The sequence below is a fragment of the Eutrigla gurnardus genome (genome assembly GCF_963514095.1).
Source record: "Eutrigla gurnardus genome assembly, chromosome: 24".
Lineage (NCBI taxonomy): Eukaryota > Metazoa > Chordata > Actinopteri > Perciformes > Triglidae > Eutrigla > Eutrigla gurnardus.
This window is the reverse complement of record NC_139935.1, coordinates 10,577,962-10,594,386: the sequence shown is the minus strand read 5'-3', so window position 1 is coordinate 10,594,386 and position 16,425 is coordinate 10,577,962. Positions and strand designations below refer to the sequence as shown.

At 44.4% G+C, this 16,425-nt stretch overlaps 2 protein-coding genes across 2 annotated transcripts; one reads left to right on the top strand and one right to left on the bottom strand.

The window, feature by feature from the left end:
• Positions 1 to 1,943: 1,943 nt before the first annotated feature.
• On the top strand, positions 1,944 to 5,489 carry LOC311010059 (sodium/myo-inositol cotransporter-like; the record flags this gene model as incomplete). Its single annotated transcript, XM_084004540.1, has 5 exons — positions 1,944 to 2,602; positions 2,689 to 2,884; positions 3,509 to 3,664; positions 3,744 to 4,213; positions 5,485 to 5,489. The coding sequence occupies exons 1-5, from the start codon at positions 1,966 to 1,968 to the stop codon at positions 5,487 to 5,489; spliced, it is 1,464 nt and encodes a 487-aa protein (XP_083860666.1). The 5' UTR covers positions 1,944 to 1,965.
• Positions 5,490 to 5,953: 464 nt separating this feature from the next.
• On the bottom strand, positions 5,954 to 15,341 carry sts (steroid sulfatase (microsomal), isozyme S). The gene is made up of 10 exons (XM_084004640.1): positions 15,284 to 15,341; positions 11,321 to 11,502; positions 10,870 to 10,991; positions 10,661 to 10,783; positions 9,925 to 10,336; positions 8,717 to 8,853; positions 8,225 to 8,362; positions 7,548 to 7,707; positions 7,151 to 7,272; positions 5,954 to 6,625 (listed from the first exon to the last, which is right to left on the bottom strand). The coding sequence occupies exons 2-10, from the start codon at positions 11,482 to 11,484 to the stop codon at positions 6,273 to 6,275; spliced, it is 1,731 nt and encodes a 576-aa protein (XP_083860766.1). The 5' UTR covers positions 11,485 to 11,502; positions 15,284 to 15,341; the 3' UTR covers positions 5,954 to 6,272.
• Between the last annotated feature and the right edge of the window lie 1,084 nt (positions 15,342 to 16,425).

The following is a 16,425-nucleotide window of genomic DNA, read 5'->3' as shown; positions in this document are numbered from 1 at the left end:
ATTTAGGAGTCGATGATGCTGTCATCTACCTGCTGCAACAAGCCCATATGAATCTGGATGGTGGGGGAAGCACTGTGAGGATCACATTCTTTGATTTCTCCAGTGCTTTCAACACCATTCAGCCTCTGCTAATGGGTGAGAAGCTGCGGGTGGTGGGTGTTGATCTCCTGGATTACTGACTACTTGACAGGCAGGCCACAGTTTGTCCGTCTGGGCAGTGTCCTGTCTGATGTGGTGGTCAGTGATACAGGAGCTCCACAGGGAACTGTGCTCTTGCCCTTCCTCTTCACCTTGTACACCACTGACTTTCAGTACAACTCTGAGTCATGTCACCTGCAGAAGTTCTCTGACGAGTCAGCTGTTGTCGGGTGTATAAGGGGGGGAGATGAGGGTGAGTACAGGACACTGGTAGACAACTTTGTGGAGTGGTCTGAACAGAATCACCTGCGGCTGAATGTCAACAAGACCAGAGAGATGGTGATCGACTTCGGGAGGAAGAAGAGGATGCCTTCACAGCCACTATGGATCAGGGGGGAGGTGGTGGAGGAGGTGGGGACTACAAATATTTGGGAGTGGTGATTGACAACAGACTGGACTGGAAATCTAACACAGATGCTGTGTACAAGAAGGGGATGAGCAGACTTTATTTCCTGAGGAAGCTGAGATCCTTCAACGTGTGCAGCAAGATGTTGGAGATCTTCTACCAGTCTGTTGTTTCCAGCGCCATTCTCTTTGCTGCTGTGTGTTGGGGCAGCAGCATCAGAGCCAGCGACACCAACAGACTTGATCAAATCATCAAGAAGGCTGGCTCTGTACTTGGTCTCAGGCTGGAGTCTTTTGAGTCCGTGGTGGAGAGGAGAACGCTGAATAAACTGTTATCCATCATAGACAATGATCAGCACCTAGCATCTATCTATCTATCATGGTCAATGGTCGAGCTTATATATAGTATAGCTTGGAGTTGGCACTTCCATCACAAATGTCAATCATCAGCTGGTAATCATCCGTGGTTCCTTCATAATGACACAGTTTAGAGAAAGTGGTGCAGCTGGATTATTTTCATGACTCCTCCTCCCTCCTTCACCTCGGGACATTCTTCATCGCGGTAAGAAAAGACAGTGGGGCACGGAAGACAGGTGAGTCTCGCACACAGACGCGCATCAATTATGAACAAATGATTGAAAGGAAATAAGTCATATCTGATGCATGTTATAAATTAAAACAATATCTATTAGACCAGATTTTGGATCAAAACTACAGTAATATAATAGAAATACCAAACTTTTCATTTGACTGTCACTGTCAAAATGTTATTTAAATGCAGTTGTATTACGTGTTTGTACTTTTTAAATTGAAAGCATTTGTTGAGGGAGCAGTCGTCACTTCATTCAGCTAGTCCGTCCAAAACATGTTCTTAATTCTCCAAATTAAAACAAGCTCCAATGCTCCCAATGTGAAACCCGTTTATTCAGCTTTCTGCTCCAGTAGTTTATTTAGCTCTAGGCTAAAGTCACTACTGATACTACTGATACTACTTTCCCCAACTAAAAGTGGGAAAACTGGCCATGCAGGACTGTAAAAACCCATCCAATGAAAAAAAGTTGGGCCGGAGAAAATAATTGGATGACATTTGCTTCAATTTCGGGGTGAATATGGCATTAGAGTTTTGGCACATACTTCTGGTGTGAAGATTAATGAGCATTTTGATGTCTTCTCATGGAAAAAAGCCGACCAGTAAAGGTATCAGGGCCTCCATGTAGATGCACTGGAGATTGTAGGGAAATGACACAAACTTGGTTAGAGCATATTATATATTGCTTTACAAAGTCATTCCAAGGAACATTGTGCAAATAAAAAAAACACACCATAAAGCCACACTGAAACAAGAATAGGGAACTGTTCATTTATTCATCTTGAATAACTAGACTAACCGGGTATACTCTTCAGCCACAAAAGTGCTCAAACATGGCCGGCACCACCATGGAGGCGGCAGACATTGCCGTCGTGGGATTCTACTTCATCGCGGTGCTGGCGATCGGTTGCTTCGCCATGAGGAGAACCAACCGCAACACAGTGAGCGGTTACTTCCTCGCGGGTCGCTCCATGAACTGGGCGGCTGTTGGAGCATCCCTATTTGTCAGCAACATAGGAAGCAAGCACTTCATTGGTTTAGCGGGATCGGGCGCTGCTAGCGGGTTGGGCGTGGCCGCGTGGGAATTAAACGCTCTGTTTTTGCTCCAGTTGTTAGGCTGGATATTCATCCCTGTGTATGTCCACTGTGGGGTCTACACCATGCCGGAGTACCTGTCCAAGCGGTTCGGCGGAAAACGGCTAAAAGTGTATTTTGCAATGTTATCACTGCTCCTATACATCTTCACCAGGTTGTCTGTAGATCTCTATGCTGGGGCATTGTTTATTCAGGAATCCTTAGGGTGGAACCTCTATCTGTCAGTCATCCTGCTTATTGCCATGACAGCTTTGTTGACAGTCAGTGGAGGCCTGGTTGCGGTCATCTACACAGATGTGGTCCAGGCATTCCTCATGATCGCTGGAGCAGTCTGCCTGACAGGCATCAGCCTCGTCAAAGTGGGAGGCGTTGAAGGTCTTCATCCATCTCCTTTATCAAGTTAAAGCAGTAATACCGTGTCATGTAATTGCTAAACCACGTACTTCTATGTCATTTTAAAGGGGTGAGGACCAAGTACATGCAGGCTTCTCCGAACATCACCGCCATCACGCTGTCTTCACCCAACCTGACGTATTCGGAATCCTGTTTCCTCCGTGTCCACCCGAGGCCAGATGCCCTGAAGATGCTTCGAAGCCCAAGGGATCCAGAACTACCGTGGCCCGGTTTCTTATTGGGCCAGACTCCAGCCTCTATTTGGTACTTGTCAAAGTCTTTCATTTGGACTGATAGGGTATCAGGTATCAGCAAATAAGGGACTTGACAAAGAAATATACATTTGGATGTATATATTTATATATCTATAAATATAGAATCATCGATACGATATATCAGGGAAGAGGGAATACAACCTATAGTATGTAAAACTGAAATGGGAAAGAGAGCTAGGTGTGAATATACACAATGATCAACCACTTCATCACATACTTGGAGATTATATTGCTGGAAGAATTTACCGTAATTTGATTCTTTGTCACGCCCAGAATTACCACAGCCATGAAGAAAATTTGGAGCTATTTCAAGTTTTGGGTTCACCTGGTTATTGTCAGAATTCTGGGTTATGATATACGTAAGTCATATACCTTATTGGAACTTCCACACTCACCGGAAAAATTTCAGGCTATCTATCCAAAAAATGCCTCACCAACCAACATTACCGTCCATAGATTGTTTCATACAAAGGTTATTTTCTGCAATAATCCATCCAATGCAACAATCCCAAGTCTTTTTTTGGAGGAAACCAGTGCGATGCTACCTTCGGCCTCCAAAAATACATAATCATGGCACAACCCTCGTCGTTAAAATCCTCCCTGTGTATTCCAGGTACTGGTGTACAGATCAAGTGATTGTCCAGCGTGTGTTGGCGGCAAAGAACATTGTCCTGGGAGTGGTACGCCTGATTTTGGCATTGGTTTACCGCAAGCCTCTCTGCGACCAGCTCGATGAGCGGCCAGCTTTCATCAAAGATGTCCAATTCATGTACGTGCATGGCAGCCATCTTGTTTTGGGTGTCCGCTTTGGTGGCTGTGGTTGTGAGCCTCTGCACTCCTCCGCCCAGACTAGAGGAGATCCGAACCACGACCCTGTGGGGGTTAAACCAGAGGAAGAGACTCAAAGAGCAAGAAGAGAATCTGAATGAAAGCAGTTTGCTCGGTACAGGAAAGTGCAAAGACCAGCCAGATGAGCTCAATGGCACCAAGGGCAATCATGAAAATGCTCAACCAAGCAGTGGTCATGATGTTCCAGCCAGTGACATAGAAAGCCACCTTCCAACCCACTCAGCGATTTCTGATACGATAGTGGAGGAAGAGGGCGAAAGGAGAGAGGTGAGGGATGAGGAGGAGGAAAAGGAAGGCTACCTCGGAAGAGTGAGACATCCGAATGTGAGTTGTATGAAGGCTTTAGAGTGTGTCTTGGGTTACAAGGAGAAGCTGTCTGAAATGCAGGTCATTATGGTCCAGGACCAGGAGAAGCTCTTGGATGAGCTTCTCCATGAACCTCTACGAACCAGAATCATCCTGAACATAGGTCTGGTGGGAATTTGTTTTGTCGGGTTCTTCCTCTTTGTCTATTTTATGGAGCTAGAACAGTCTCATAATTCATAAATGCACACAGAAATTCATAAATGCACAAAAAAGATTTACAAATGTATTTGGGGATTTGTATATACATGTGACTCAAAACACAAATACATTTTCAATGCACACACAAATATGTTTCATTTCATATGTAAGTAAAAAATATTCACATATAAAAAACAAGATTCATAAACATATTTCCAATGCACACACAAATCTAAAAAAAAATCACAAATACATGAATGTTAAAGTATTTGCAATCTTCATCAAATACGCATTTGGGGCTTGTTACATTCATATATGAACTGTTGGACCTGTATTTACAAAGTGCTTTTAATTTGTAAACCTCCCTGCATTTGTGTGTGAAACTTTTGAGACTCCCCTGACGTGACTCTGATCCACAAATGCGTTTTTTCTAAGAGGAGGTTGTCTGTAGCCAATCAGATGTCTCCCTCCTTTACAGCCAATCACGTGAGTGTCTCCCCCAAAAGTCTAAAACACAACTCCGCCCGCACCGGTTCATCTTCCCCAGAATGAGGGAATAAATTACTTCCATAAAATGCTTCTTTATAAAAGAAAAATAGATATTTATATAACTGTACACCTAATCTATACAGCATAAAGACAGGGAGCACAGGAAGAAGGGAAATTATCTCCAGAAATAAGGTCGATTCTGGCTCTAGCACCCATATCCCTCCAACGCAACGCACTCACGTGATTGGCTGTAAAGGAGGGAGACATCTGATTGGCTACAGACAACCTCCTCTTAGAAAAAACGCATTTGTGGATCAGAGTCACGTCAGGGGAGTCTCAAAAGATTCACACACAAATGCAGGGAGGTTTACAAATTAAAAGCACTTTGTAAATACAGGTCCAACAGTTCATATATGAATGTAACAAGCCCCAAATGCGTATTTGATGAAGATTGCAAATACTTTAACATTCATGTATTTGTGATTTTTTTTTAGATTTGTGTGTGCATTGGAAATATGTTTATGAATCTTGTTTTTTATATGTGAATATTTTTTACTTACATATGAAATGAAACATATTTGTGTGTGCATTGAAAATGTATTTGTGTTTTGAGTCACATGTATATACAAATCCCCAAATACATTTGTAAATCTTTTTTGTGCATTTATGAATTTCTGTGTGCATTTATGAATTATGAGACTGTTCTAGCTCCATAGTTATGCCACCTGTTCCACTTGTTTGGGTTAGGTTAGGGTTTAAATGTATTCTTTTTAAACTGAATAAAGTATGTGGGGATTTTTGATGATTTTCATTAAACGTTCATGATTCATTAGAAATATCCATCCATCCATCCATCCATCCATTTTCTACCGCTTATCCTGTATTTAGGGTCACGGGGGGGCTGGAGCCGATCCCAGCTGTCATTGGGCGAAGGCAGGGTACACCCTGGACAGGACGCCAGTCTATCGCAGGGCCGACATGTAGAGACAAACAACCATTCACGCTCACATTCACACCTACGGGCAATTTAGAGTCATCAATTAACCTATCCCCATCCTGCATGTCTTTGGACTGTGGGAGGAAGCCGGAGAACCCGGAGAGAACCCACGCTTACACGGGGAGAACATGCTCATTAGAAATATGCTCTTGTTAATTGATTCTTGTAAGATTTAATTTTTCTTTCAACTGTTGAAGTATGAGACATTACAATTCATAATACATGAAAATATGTGTTTATTTCATTGAACTTGATCAAATAAAATGTGATTAGTGGTTGAGAAAATGATGACAATCGTGATGTGAACAATGTTATTACCGAGTGCGTTTGACATCTCTGTTACAAATACATCCAATAAAGACGTGACTGAAAAGACTTTGTCACATGTTTGATTGGTCTACATGAGTGCCGAAAGGACAGAGGTACTTCATTGAATGTAGTGTTGCTAGTTCGCTATGAAAATAATCATCAGATCTACACAGTTCACAGGACCTGGATGACCCCAAAATTGTTGATTTCCCAGTTTGCAGATGACACCCTACTCATCCTGCATGCACTGACAAAGCTGTGTGAGTGTGGAGCAGCAGGGCTGCAGCCACGGCTTCCACACCAGGTACCATGGCGACAACTGGCTCTCCACGGGCGTCAGCGACCTCTCGTGGGCCTCGACGGCCTCGCGGATCACAGCCAGGATTGGGTGGAAGGCTGGCTCGGTGTCGGGAGTCAGTGGCGTGGTCTCTGACGGGTCCCTCGTGAGGTCAAAGAGCAGTGGGGGATCATGGTAGGTCACGTAGTCCAGCGTGCAGAAGCAGACCTGTGTGTGGGAGCAGGTCGTCTCGTTCTCTGGGTAGAAGTTGGGTGAGAAGTAAAAGGCTTTCCACACGGAGCTGCCTGAAGGAAGAGAAATAAAAGTTCTATAAACTTTGACACATTGGATTATCTATCATCTCCGATCATAGACTGTAAATAAGGAGTGGACTTAGTCAAGGAAGTAACCAAACTTGGAGTGCAAGTTTAGGGCACTTCAGCATTGGCTTCACTTTTCTGAACCGGTGGTTGCTGTGTGTGTTGTTCATCCATGTAATTTCCAAATTTCTGTCATGCTCATGAATATGCTTCATCTCTTAGCAGATGATGCCATCTTTTGTTTGATTATTCATTAACCGTTTCCTTCCTGCTTGATAATTAAGCATCCCTTAGACTGTTTATTACCTCAGCCGTTTGTAATGAACATATATCTTTTCTGAAAAACGATGGCGTCAAAGTTATTAACTGAAAACCAATGGCTACTTGAATTTATCTGATGGTATGCTTCGGGAAATGGTCAATACGAACTATCATTTTGCATCAATACAGTCTGCATTAAGGAGTGAAAACAGCATTCGTAGGTCTGAGTGGGAGGTAGTTAGGACTTACTGTTTTGGGGATGCCATCGGACTGCATTCAAGTAGATGTTGCAGTAATGAAACAGGAATTCGTGCTGCGACCTTTCAACTCTCCCCTGAAGCAAATCCATGAGGTCACGACCATCTATCTCCCTAGAGACCAGGGGACAGGAAGTCAACAGTCAATCATATTTTTATACGCATTTCATTACTAATTGTGTCCCAATTTGGTGGCCGCATCGTTTGGAGGTCTACGTCTGCAGAGTCCTTTGAAGACCGCAAAATGCTGTTCCCATCCCCTGAGCTGCATTTGAAAGAGTCTTTTAAGGGGACCACTCAGCATCCCCCTGGCTCGGCCTCCTTTAAATGTGGCCCAGATTCCAGGCTGCACTTGTCTGGGCTGACATGTGGAAGTGTTGCCGGCTCACCTGTCCTCTGGGACCGAAGCTCCGCTCAGCTGCACCACTGTAGGAAACAGGTCCATGTTGCTGGTGGGCTCGTCTACCTGTCTGCCGCCGGGTAGTGTCCCTGGCCAGCGCAGGATTCCTGGGACCCGGATTCCTCCCTCCCAATTTGTGGACTTCCCTGCTGCTCAGAAGAAAGAGAAGAAGCTACGATCACTCAGCATGTCTGGTCTCATATATAAAAAATAGAAATAAAAAGGTTTTTCCTAATAATAATCTCATGGACTGCCGTTTTCTGCATTAAATCCCAAAGAGATTACCGTTTGTCACCATGCCAAACCTTCTGATCTTCGTTCCTACCCTCACCTATGGTCATGAGGAATGGGTCATGACCGAAAGAACTAGATCACGGGTACAAGTGGCCTAAAAATGAGTTTCCTCAGAAGGGTGGCTCCCTTAGAGATAGGGCATCTGGTAAGGATGCCCCCTGGGCGCCTCCCTAGGGAGGCCATGGGGAAGACCCAGGACTAGGTGGAGAGATTATATCCCCACACTGGCCTGGGAACGCCTCGGGATCCCCCAATCAGAGTTGGCTGATTTGGCCCGGGAAAGGGAAGTTTGGGGTCCACTGCTAAAGCTGCTGCCCCTGTGACCCGACACCAGATAAGCAGTTGAAGATGCCATGCAATACCATGCCGTACCTTTATATATTCCATTCCATCCTCGATGGACCTCCCCTGCTGCAGAGATCTCCTCCAGGTGAGCCCCCTGGTCTGAAGTCAGGTAAACCAGAGTGGTTTCTCTCAGCTCCAGCCTGTCCAGAGTCTGCATGATCTGACCTGAGAACAGACAGAAGTGGTTTGGACTGTCCTCCACTATCCTCAATTGAAGGGCCTCAAACTTGCATTCTCTCTACTGGCCAACAGGGGGCGACTCCTCTATTTGAAAAAAGGCAGACTGTGTACAAAAGGGGTGCACCTCTCTTGTGGGTGGACCAGATCCACCTTAAAGGAGGTCAGAGGTCAAGGTTTTTTTACGTGTGAAAGATAAAGAAGAGGGCCAATTCTTTTTTTAATCCAGTTTTCCAAAATAAGGTCCCATGGGGAGGGACTTAATGTAGGGAAAATCAGGAAGTACTGAGATGCTCTTTCCATGGGATTTGCTGACACAAAACTACAGAAGAAGTGACCCACCTACGCTCCAGTCTACTTCCTGGACAGCATCGCCATAGAGGCCGTGGCGGCTTGTGCCCCTGAACGCTGATGAAGCAAATAGGGCCGTGTGCACTTGGAGGAAGGAGAAAAACAGCAGGAAAGGTCCTCCTGAGTTCCTGCAGAAACAGTAAGAAATAAGTATAGCTGCAAATAGAAAGGCACCTTAAGACCACGCTGTGATTATTCGCCATGAAACAGGAAGTTGTTTTTTCAGTGGATTGAGATGCTCAAAAAACTTGAATGTCAGTTGTGATGAAAATAGGATACCCAATTTGGGAATTGGGCCAATTGGCTCTACAGCGTCTGTCTTTGCACACCGTTATCTTTCACTAGGGCTGAACGATATGGACAAAATTTCATATCTCGATATCGATATGATACGATATGACTACGGGTTCGGTGAAAACCAAATATTTTTCAGAAAAATAAAAACATCATAATACAAAAGAATGTGGAAACTGCAGTTTTATTGATGATAACTCACTGCCAGTCATCAACATTAATATAAAGTCACCAATCAATAAATAAAAAATCTAACATTTTAGACTGTGTACACGGGTACCATGTCTTTTGCAATGTGGTATGTTATAGCGTCTGTAATGTCTTTATGTCTGGTGGACGCCGACTCATACGGTTTAACGCTACTGAACGCATTGCAATACACTCGGTGCAATTTTCGTCAAACACGACCTGCAAAACACCTCGCTCTGATTGACATCATCGTTATTAAATCCAAAATACATCCAAATAATGGAGGATGATTTATGTTTTGGCACCAAATCAGATTCGGCACCGCCACCGGCCGCATTATCTTCCGCACTCGTCTCACTTTTCTTTCTTTCTTTTTGATTTCCCCGCTGCGTATGTTGCGTCTGCGTCTCAGTCTCCCTCACTCCCTCACTCCCGCAGCGGGAGTCCCGCCCTCGTATGTTCGTCATTGGTTGGCTTCAGCTGTCGATCCACAGCAAGCATGAAATAAGGTTTGTGGTTGGCTGGCCATAGCGATGCATTCAAGGGCAATCATAAAAATGAAGTCTATTGTGACTGCCAGACCTGTACATGCAGGGCGAGCGCGGGGGAAATCTATATCGTTTATATCGTTGCTTTTTCGATATTAATATCTTGAATGTTCATATCTAGATATAGATACGATAACAATATATCGTTCAGCCCTATCTTTCACCAACCTGTCCATGAAGTCCACTGCCTCCCGGGTCATCCTCTGCGTCAGGTTTTCAGACGAGAACGGCTGCTCGACAATGTTGTGGTCCCTCATCAGGACACAGTTAATGTACGGCATCACCACGATGAATCCCGCCACCAGACATGTGACCACGGCCAACAGAGACAGCAGGCCCAGGATCAGCCCCCTGCGGATGGCGATGACGCCGATGTAGTGGAGTAAGGCCGCAGTGAGCAGGACGACGGCGAGCGTTCTGTATGGTAGATGTCTGTAGATCTGGAACACGGTGCCGTGTCCAGGCTGGCAGTCCCGAAGGTTGGTCAAGGGGATCCCGAAGAAGTATTTGAAGCCGTGGGCGCTGGGGTGGTGGCAGTGATCCGTACTGCTGTTACAGTTCAATCCAAGGTGCCATTTTCCTGGGAGAGCAAATGAAAAGTTGGTAAAGTATTTAAAGAGACATCAAAAATGGGTGCATTTTCGGAATATTAAATGTAAAAACGTGACTGTAGAAGTCCTGTAGGGCTACCGGGCTAGCTACATTCTATGCTAGTTTACATCTATTTGGTGCTAAAATTTGAATAGACATGAAACGCAGAGCAAATTTTTGCAGTGGCACAATTTTGTCGTACAAAGCAAATCCGAAGATGGGTGACGGACGATTACGCAAATTGTCCATTGACGTTTAAGAACTTTGTGCAATTAATCAAAAGTAAAGTTAATCCAAGTTAATCAAAACGCACCGATAAGAGCAGTCTCGTAGCCCTGTTGTTTTGCAATCTTCGCGAAGGTAACCTCTCGGCTGGGAAGACCTCCAGATGCTGCGTTGAATAAAAAGACCCCAGGTCTGCCTCGACCAGCTACACCTATTAGACAGGAAACAGATTTTAAACACGTATTATTTGAATATTATAATGTATTTTTGTTCCCCTTTGTCGGTGTTGGAACTGGCCTGATCGTATCGGGTATCGTCCAGTGAGGAACGCCGCCCTGCTGGGGGCGCATAAGCTGGAGGCAGCAATATGGTGGGTCAGCTTCAGCCCCTCATTTGCCAGCTGGTCAATATTGGGGGTCCTGCAAGGCAAAATTCAACCCCAGAGTTTTGGATGAAGCCTGGTAATTAAAAACATGCCTTGTATATGGTGTTGTATATTGCCTCTGACAAGACCATAAAACCTAAACTAGGCCTAATGCCTTTTAAGGACCTGTAGACACCCTGCACATACCTGTATAACTTGAAATTATCTAGCTTAGTAATCAGACTTCTTTTTACAACAAGAGGAGTCGCCCCCTGATGGCCAGTAGAGAGAATGCAAGTTTAAGGCACTTCAGCACCGGCTTCACTTTTCAGAACTGGAGGCTGCGGACTGGCTCACAGCCAAACGGAGGAAACTTGGTTGTACCTCAGTGTCGTGTTGCCGTAGCAACCCAGGTCTCCGATCCCCAGGTCATCCACCATGATGAGGACGAAGTTGGGCCGGCTGCTTCCCTGAAGAGACGCACCGCTCAGTGCCAGGAGCAGCAGCAGAGACGACGGCAGCCATGACGGCAGCCACGTGGACTTCATGTCGGCACAGGTGGCGCACTAGAGTGGAAATTACACCGTGGATTAAAAAAACACGCTCACGACGAATTCATCAGGCCGATTAATGTGAATATCGTCTCTAGCTAGCTATCATGCTGGAGACGTGAAAAGTAGAGCCTGGTTTTAAAAACTACAGTAAGTATCATTGAAGATTATTATTTTTAATTACCCCATCCCTTTTTAATGAATATATAATTTAAAAATGTTGTTAATATGCAAATCTGGGCTGGTCTGAGTATTTCAGAAACTGCTGATCTACTGGGATTTTCACGCACAACCATCTCTAGGGTTTACAGAGAATGGTCCGAAAAAGAGAAAATATCCAGTGAGCGGCAGTTCTGTGTACGCAAATGCCTTGTTGATGCCAGAGGTCAGAGGAGAATGGCCGTCTGATCGAGCTGATAGAAAGGCACCAGTAACTCAAATAACCAGTTGTTACAACTGAGGTATGCAGAAGAGCATCTCTGAACGCACAACACGTCGAACCTTGTCGCGGATGGGCTACAGCAGCAGAAGACCACACCGGGTGCCACTCCTGTCAAAGAACAGGAAACTGAGGCTACAATTTGCACAGGCTCACCAAAATTGGACAATAGAAAATTTGAAAAACGTTGCCTGGTCTGATGAGTCTCAATTTCTGCTGCGACATTCGGATGGTAGGGTCAGAATTTGGCATCAACAACATGAAAGCACGGATCCATCCTGCCTTTTATCAACGGTTCAGGCTGCTGGTGGTGGTGTAATGGTGTGGGGGATATTTTCTTGGCACACTTTGGGCCCATTAGTACCAATTGAGCATCGTGTCAACGCCACAGCCTACCTGAGTATTGTTGCTGACCATGTCCATCCCTTTATGACCACAGTGTACCCATCTTCTGATGGCTACTTCCAGCAGGATAACGCGCCATGTCATAAAGCGCGAATCATCTCAGACTGGTTTCTTGAACATGAGAATGAGTTAACTGTACTCAAATGGCCTCCAGGGTCATTCCGTGTCATTTCATCAAATTTCTGAAAATCTTCCCACCTGACCATCTCAGAATGTCCTGAAAAAATTCAAGTACAAAGACACACTTGTTAATAGGACAAATCCAAAATATTAGGTCTCTACTGTCAACAGTTTTCTTATGAAACATCATTGAATGAAGTGTAGTTTAGATATGTATGGAATATATGATTCCATGTCTGGAGACTATTAGTAACAGATATACACTGTAGAAATTTTGAAGGCCACAGGTGAGATAGTTTTCCAGATATTGCTGTTTAAAAATGGCTTTTCAGAGCATGATGCCAAAAACCGTCTAAACTACCCTTCATTCAATGATGTTTCACTAGAAAACTATTGACAGTAGAGACCTAATATTTTGGATTTGTCCAATTAACAAGTGTGTCTTTGTACTTGAATTTTTTCAGGACATTCTGAGATGGTCGGGTGGGAAGATTTTCAGAAATTTGATGAAATGACACGGAATGACCCTCCACAGTCACCAGATCTCAATCCAATAGAGCACCTTTGGGATGGGGTGGAACAGGAGATACGCATCATGGATGTGCAGCCGACAAATCTGCAGCAACTGCGTGATGCTATCATGTCAATATGGACCAAACTCTCTGAGGAATGTTTCCAGTACCTTGTTGAATCTATGCCACGAAGGATTAAGGCAGTTCTGAAGGCAAAAGGGGGTCCAACCCGGTACTAGCAAAGTATACCTAATAAAGTGGCCGGTGAGTGTATATAGCCTACCTCTATGTGTATATATACATACTTACATACATACATACATACATACGGTAAAGCAGGTGTGTCAAACTGATCCAGTAAAGGGCCGCTGTGGCTGCAGGTTTTCATTCCAACCAACCATTTCAACTATATAATATACTGTTGGTAGTTTAATCCATTATAATACATCGTCATTTGTTAATGATTATATTTTATATTTTGATGATCTGAATCGTATGTAACTCAAGATGTCAGATAAAAAGTAGTGCAGTAAAAAATACAATATTTAAATGGACGTACATGAGCATTAAAGGGATAGTTCGGAATTTTGGACATAAGACCTATTTTCCAAGTCAGCCGGTGTGTTTGAGACGTCTGGATACGTTTTCAAAAAATTTCATTCAGTTCTTCTAGTTGCCGAGTTCGCTTATGCTATGGCTAACGCAAGTCAACGGTTCTTAGCTAGACAGGCATTAAAAACAATCTTGCCCACTCCACAGTGCACCCGGGGCAAATCAATTGTAACGGCAGACTATCGATGTACATATGTGTTGATAGAATGTTTGAAATAAAACCAACCTTGCATTTTTAAGGATTTATGTCTCAGCAGCAGCAGCAGCATGTCGTACTTCCTAGTAGGCTATGGCAGCGGCGGAGTGATATCACCTAGCACTTATAAGTTACCGGTTCTATAATAGTTTGTTTACCTGCTGTCATTGCTACAGACGCAGAGTAGCCTGCAGTGCTAGTTTCTTCAATCTCACAGAAATGGACACTTTTGGAGAATATACTGAAACTTTTGAAGACTCTGATGAGGAGCGTCTGTGGAGACCGAGATAGCTGGAGCTGAGAACCGGGACCGAACAAACGGAGACTGGTGGTGCCAGGAGGGAATCCCCCGCAATGCGTCCGAGGGTTTACGGGTCTACGGACGGAGCAGAGGTCCGGGGTGCGTAATTGTGGGTTCACGTGGGTGTGGGCTGCCCGGTGTTTGCGTGAGGTCCAAGCGCGTTTCACCCAGGTCTGAGGGCGTGAGTCCCAACAATTCGTCCCGGTTCGATTGGCTATTTACGGCCAGTATTTCGGGCGACGCGTCTTAGAGTTTTGAGTCCGACCGAGAGTCCGCATGTGTGGATTCGCGGAGCCGCCCGCTGCCCGGTGTTGGTCTGCGGTCCAAGGGCTTTTCACCCAGCTCTGAGGGCACGAGGCTCGACTATTCGGCGGTGTTCATGTGTCTATTTACCGGAGGGAATCCCTGCAACGCGTCCGAGGGTTTACGGTTCTCCGGACGGAGCAGTGGTCTGGGTTCGCGGTGCGTAATTGTGGCTTTACGTGGCTGTGGGCTGCCCGGTGTTTGAGTGAGCTCTCTTGTCAGACAGCCTTGGGGGTATAAGTGCCGACAGTTTGGCCCGGTTCGATTGCCTATTTACCGGATTACAGTATTTCGGGCGGCGCGTCTTAGAGTTTTGAGTCTGACGGAGCAAAGTAAAGTTCCGCTGCTGCTGAGAAACTAGTTCCTCAAAAAATGGATGATTCATGCGATGCGAGGTTAGTTTTATTTCAAATATTATTCTATCAACACAGATATGTACATCGACAGTCTAGTGTTTTAATTGATTTGCCTCGGGTGCACTGTGGAGTGGGCAGACTGTTTTTAATGCTTGTCTAGCTAAGAACCGTTGACTTGCGTTAGCCATAGCATAAGCGAACTCTGCAACAAGAAGAACTGAATGAATTTTTTTGAAAACGTATCCACACGTCTCGAACACACCGGCTCACTTGGAAAATAGGTCTTATGTCCAAAATTCCGAACTATCCCTTTAAGTACTAAGAACACTGAACTACTACGTGAAATATTATGTACTCAATATCATAATAATAATTACTCATATTTGTAACATCACCATAATGAGTCTGTAAACACACATATTTTCAACACAGCTGAGCAGGCGGTTTATAATTATGTATTGCTGCACTTACGTATCTCTGTAACCTCATTATGATTATTAATATTAATATTATTGCTATTACGGAAAGGACGCGCAGGTATTTTGCACTTACCTTCTCCTCTTCTGTCCTGTTTACAAGTGAACATCGTGAACTCGTCAAACTTCCTGGACGTTTGTGTGTCGAGTCTCGCGATACGTCAGGTTAGCTGAAATATAGGAGAGCGCTTCCGGTGGTGAGTTTCAAAACAAAAGTTAGAGAGAAACGTAATTGTCGGAGGAAGGAAATTCTGTGTTAGTGTAGCCGAATCAAGACTTTCTGATTCTACTTCCATATTTCAAACTATTATTGCAACGAATTGCTGCCATTGTTCGATGTGTATTAGCAAGCAAATCAGAAAATTACAAAATCATTCTCAAACTTTTATTCATGAGCAGATGTCATTTCAGTGTTTTTTCAGATTCTGTTTTTGACTTTGAATCCAAACTTTCAACAAACATGACATGAATTCATGTCAACAAGAAACAAATGTGAATTTTGGGACTATTTCACGAACTTCTCACGAAACAATTCACTTTCAATTTCTTCCATAGTCTTTTATTTAACATTTATATCTGCAGTACACATTTGAGCCACATGAGGGATCCTTAACGTTTTTATCATTCTAAAAGTGTAGATATTCTGGTGCTTTAAACATACCACAAATGTGATGAATGACTATATTTTGTTGTTTTTTTTGCTTTGTAGATGCGTCTGAACCACAGCAGACGGTTGACGGCTTTGATTGCCCTCTCTGCTTTATCAAAGGGCCTTTAAAATCCCCCGACTGGAATTATGAGCCGGCATTCCAAGTAGAGATGGAGTCGTATGTCGCTCTGAAGCTACACTGATGTATATTTCATGAGAGGCTCTTATTTTCACGGCCGATATCCGAGGCCGTACTGTGGGTACTTGCACACACACACGCACACACACACACACACACACACACACACACACACACACACACACACACACACACACACACACACACACACACACACACACAGACACACTCTCTCTCTAGGCCTGATGAAAGGCAACTACCCGTTTTCTGACAGCAGAATTAGGGCAGAGCAGTGACAGCGAGGAGATGCAGACGCATCGCGAGTCGATACAACACAACAAACAGAAAAAAACAGACCTGATCGGAACTCCCGGCCCTCGGAGATGAAACTGCTTGAATTCCAAAGAAAACTTCTCTGCGGAAGCGAAGA

What these genes read in the sequence shown, in the direction of transcription:
- sts (XM_084004640.1), bottom strand. Translation starts at nt 11,484, where the DNA reads ATGAAGTCCACGTGGCTGCCGTCATGGCTGCCGTCGTCTCTGCTGCTG. An exon ending in CTACGAGACTGCTCTTATCG is followed by an intron (nt 10,337 to 10,660) that starts GTGCGTTTTGAT and finishes TTGCTCTCCCAG; the next exon opens with GAAAATGGCACCTTGGATTG. An exon ending in ATGGAATGGAATATATAAAG is followed by an intron (nt 7,708 to 8,224) that starts GTACGGCATGGT and finishes TCTTCTGAGCAG; the next exon opens with CAGGGAAGTCCACAAATTGG.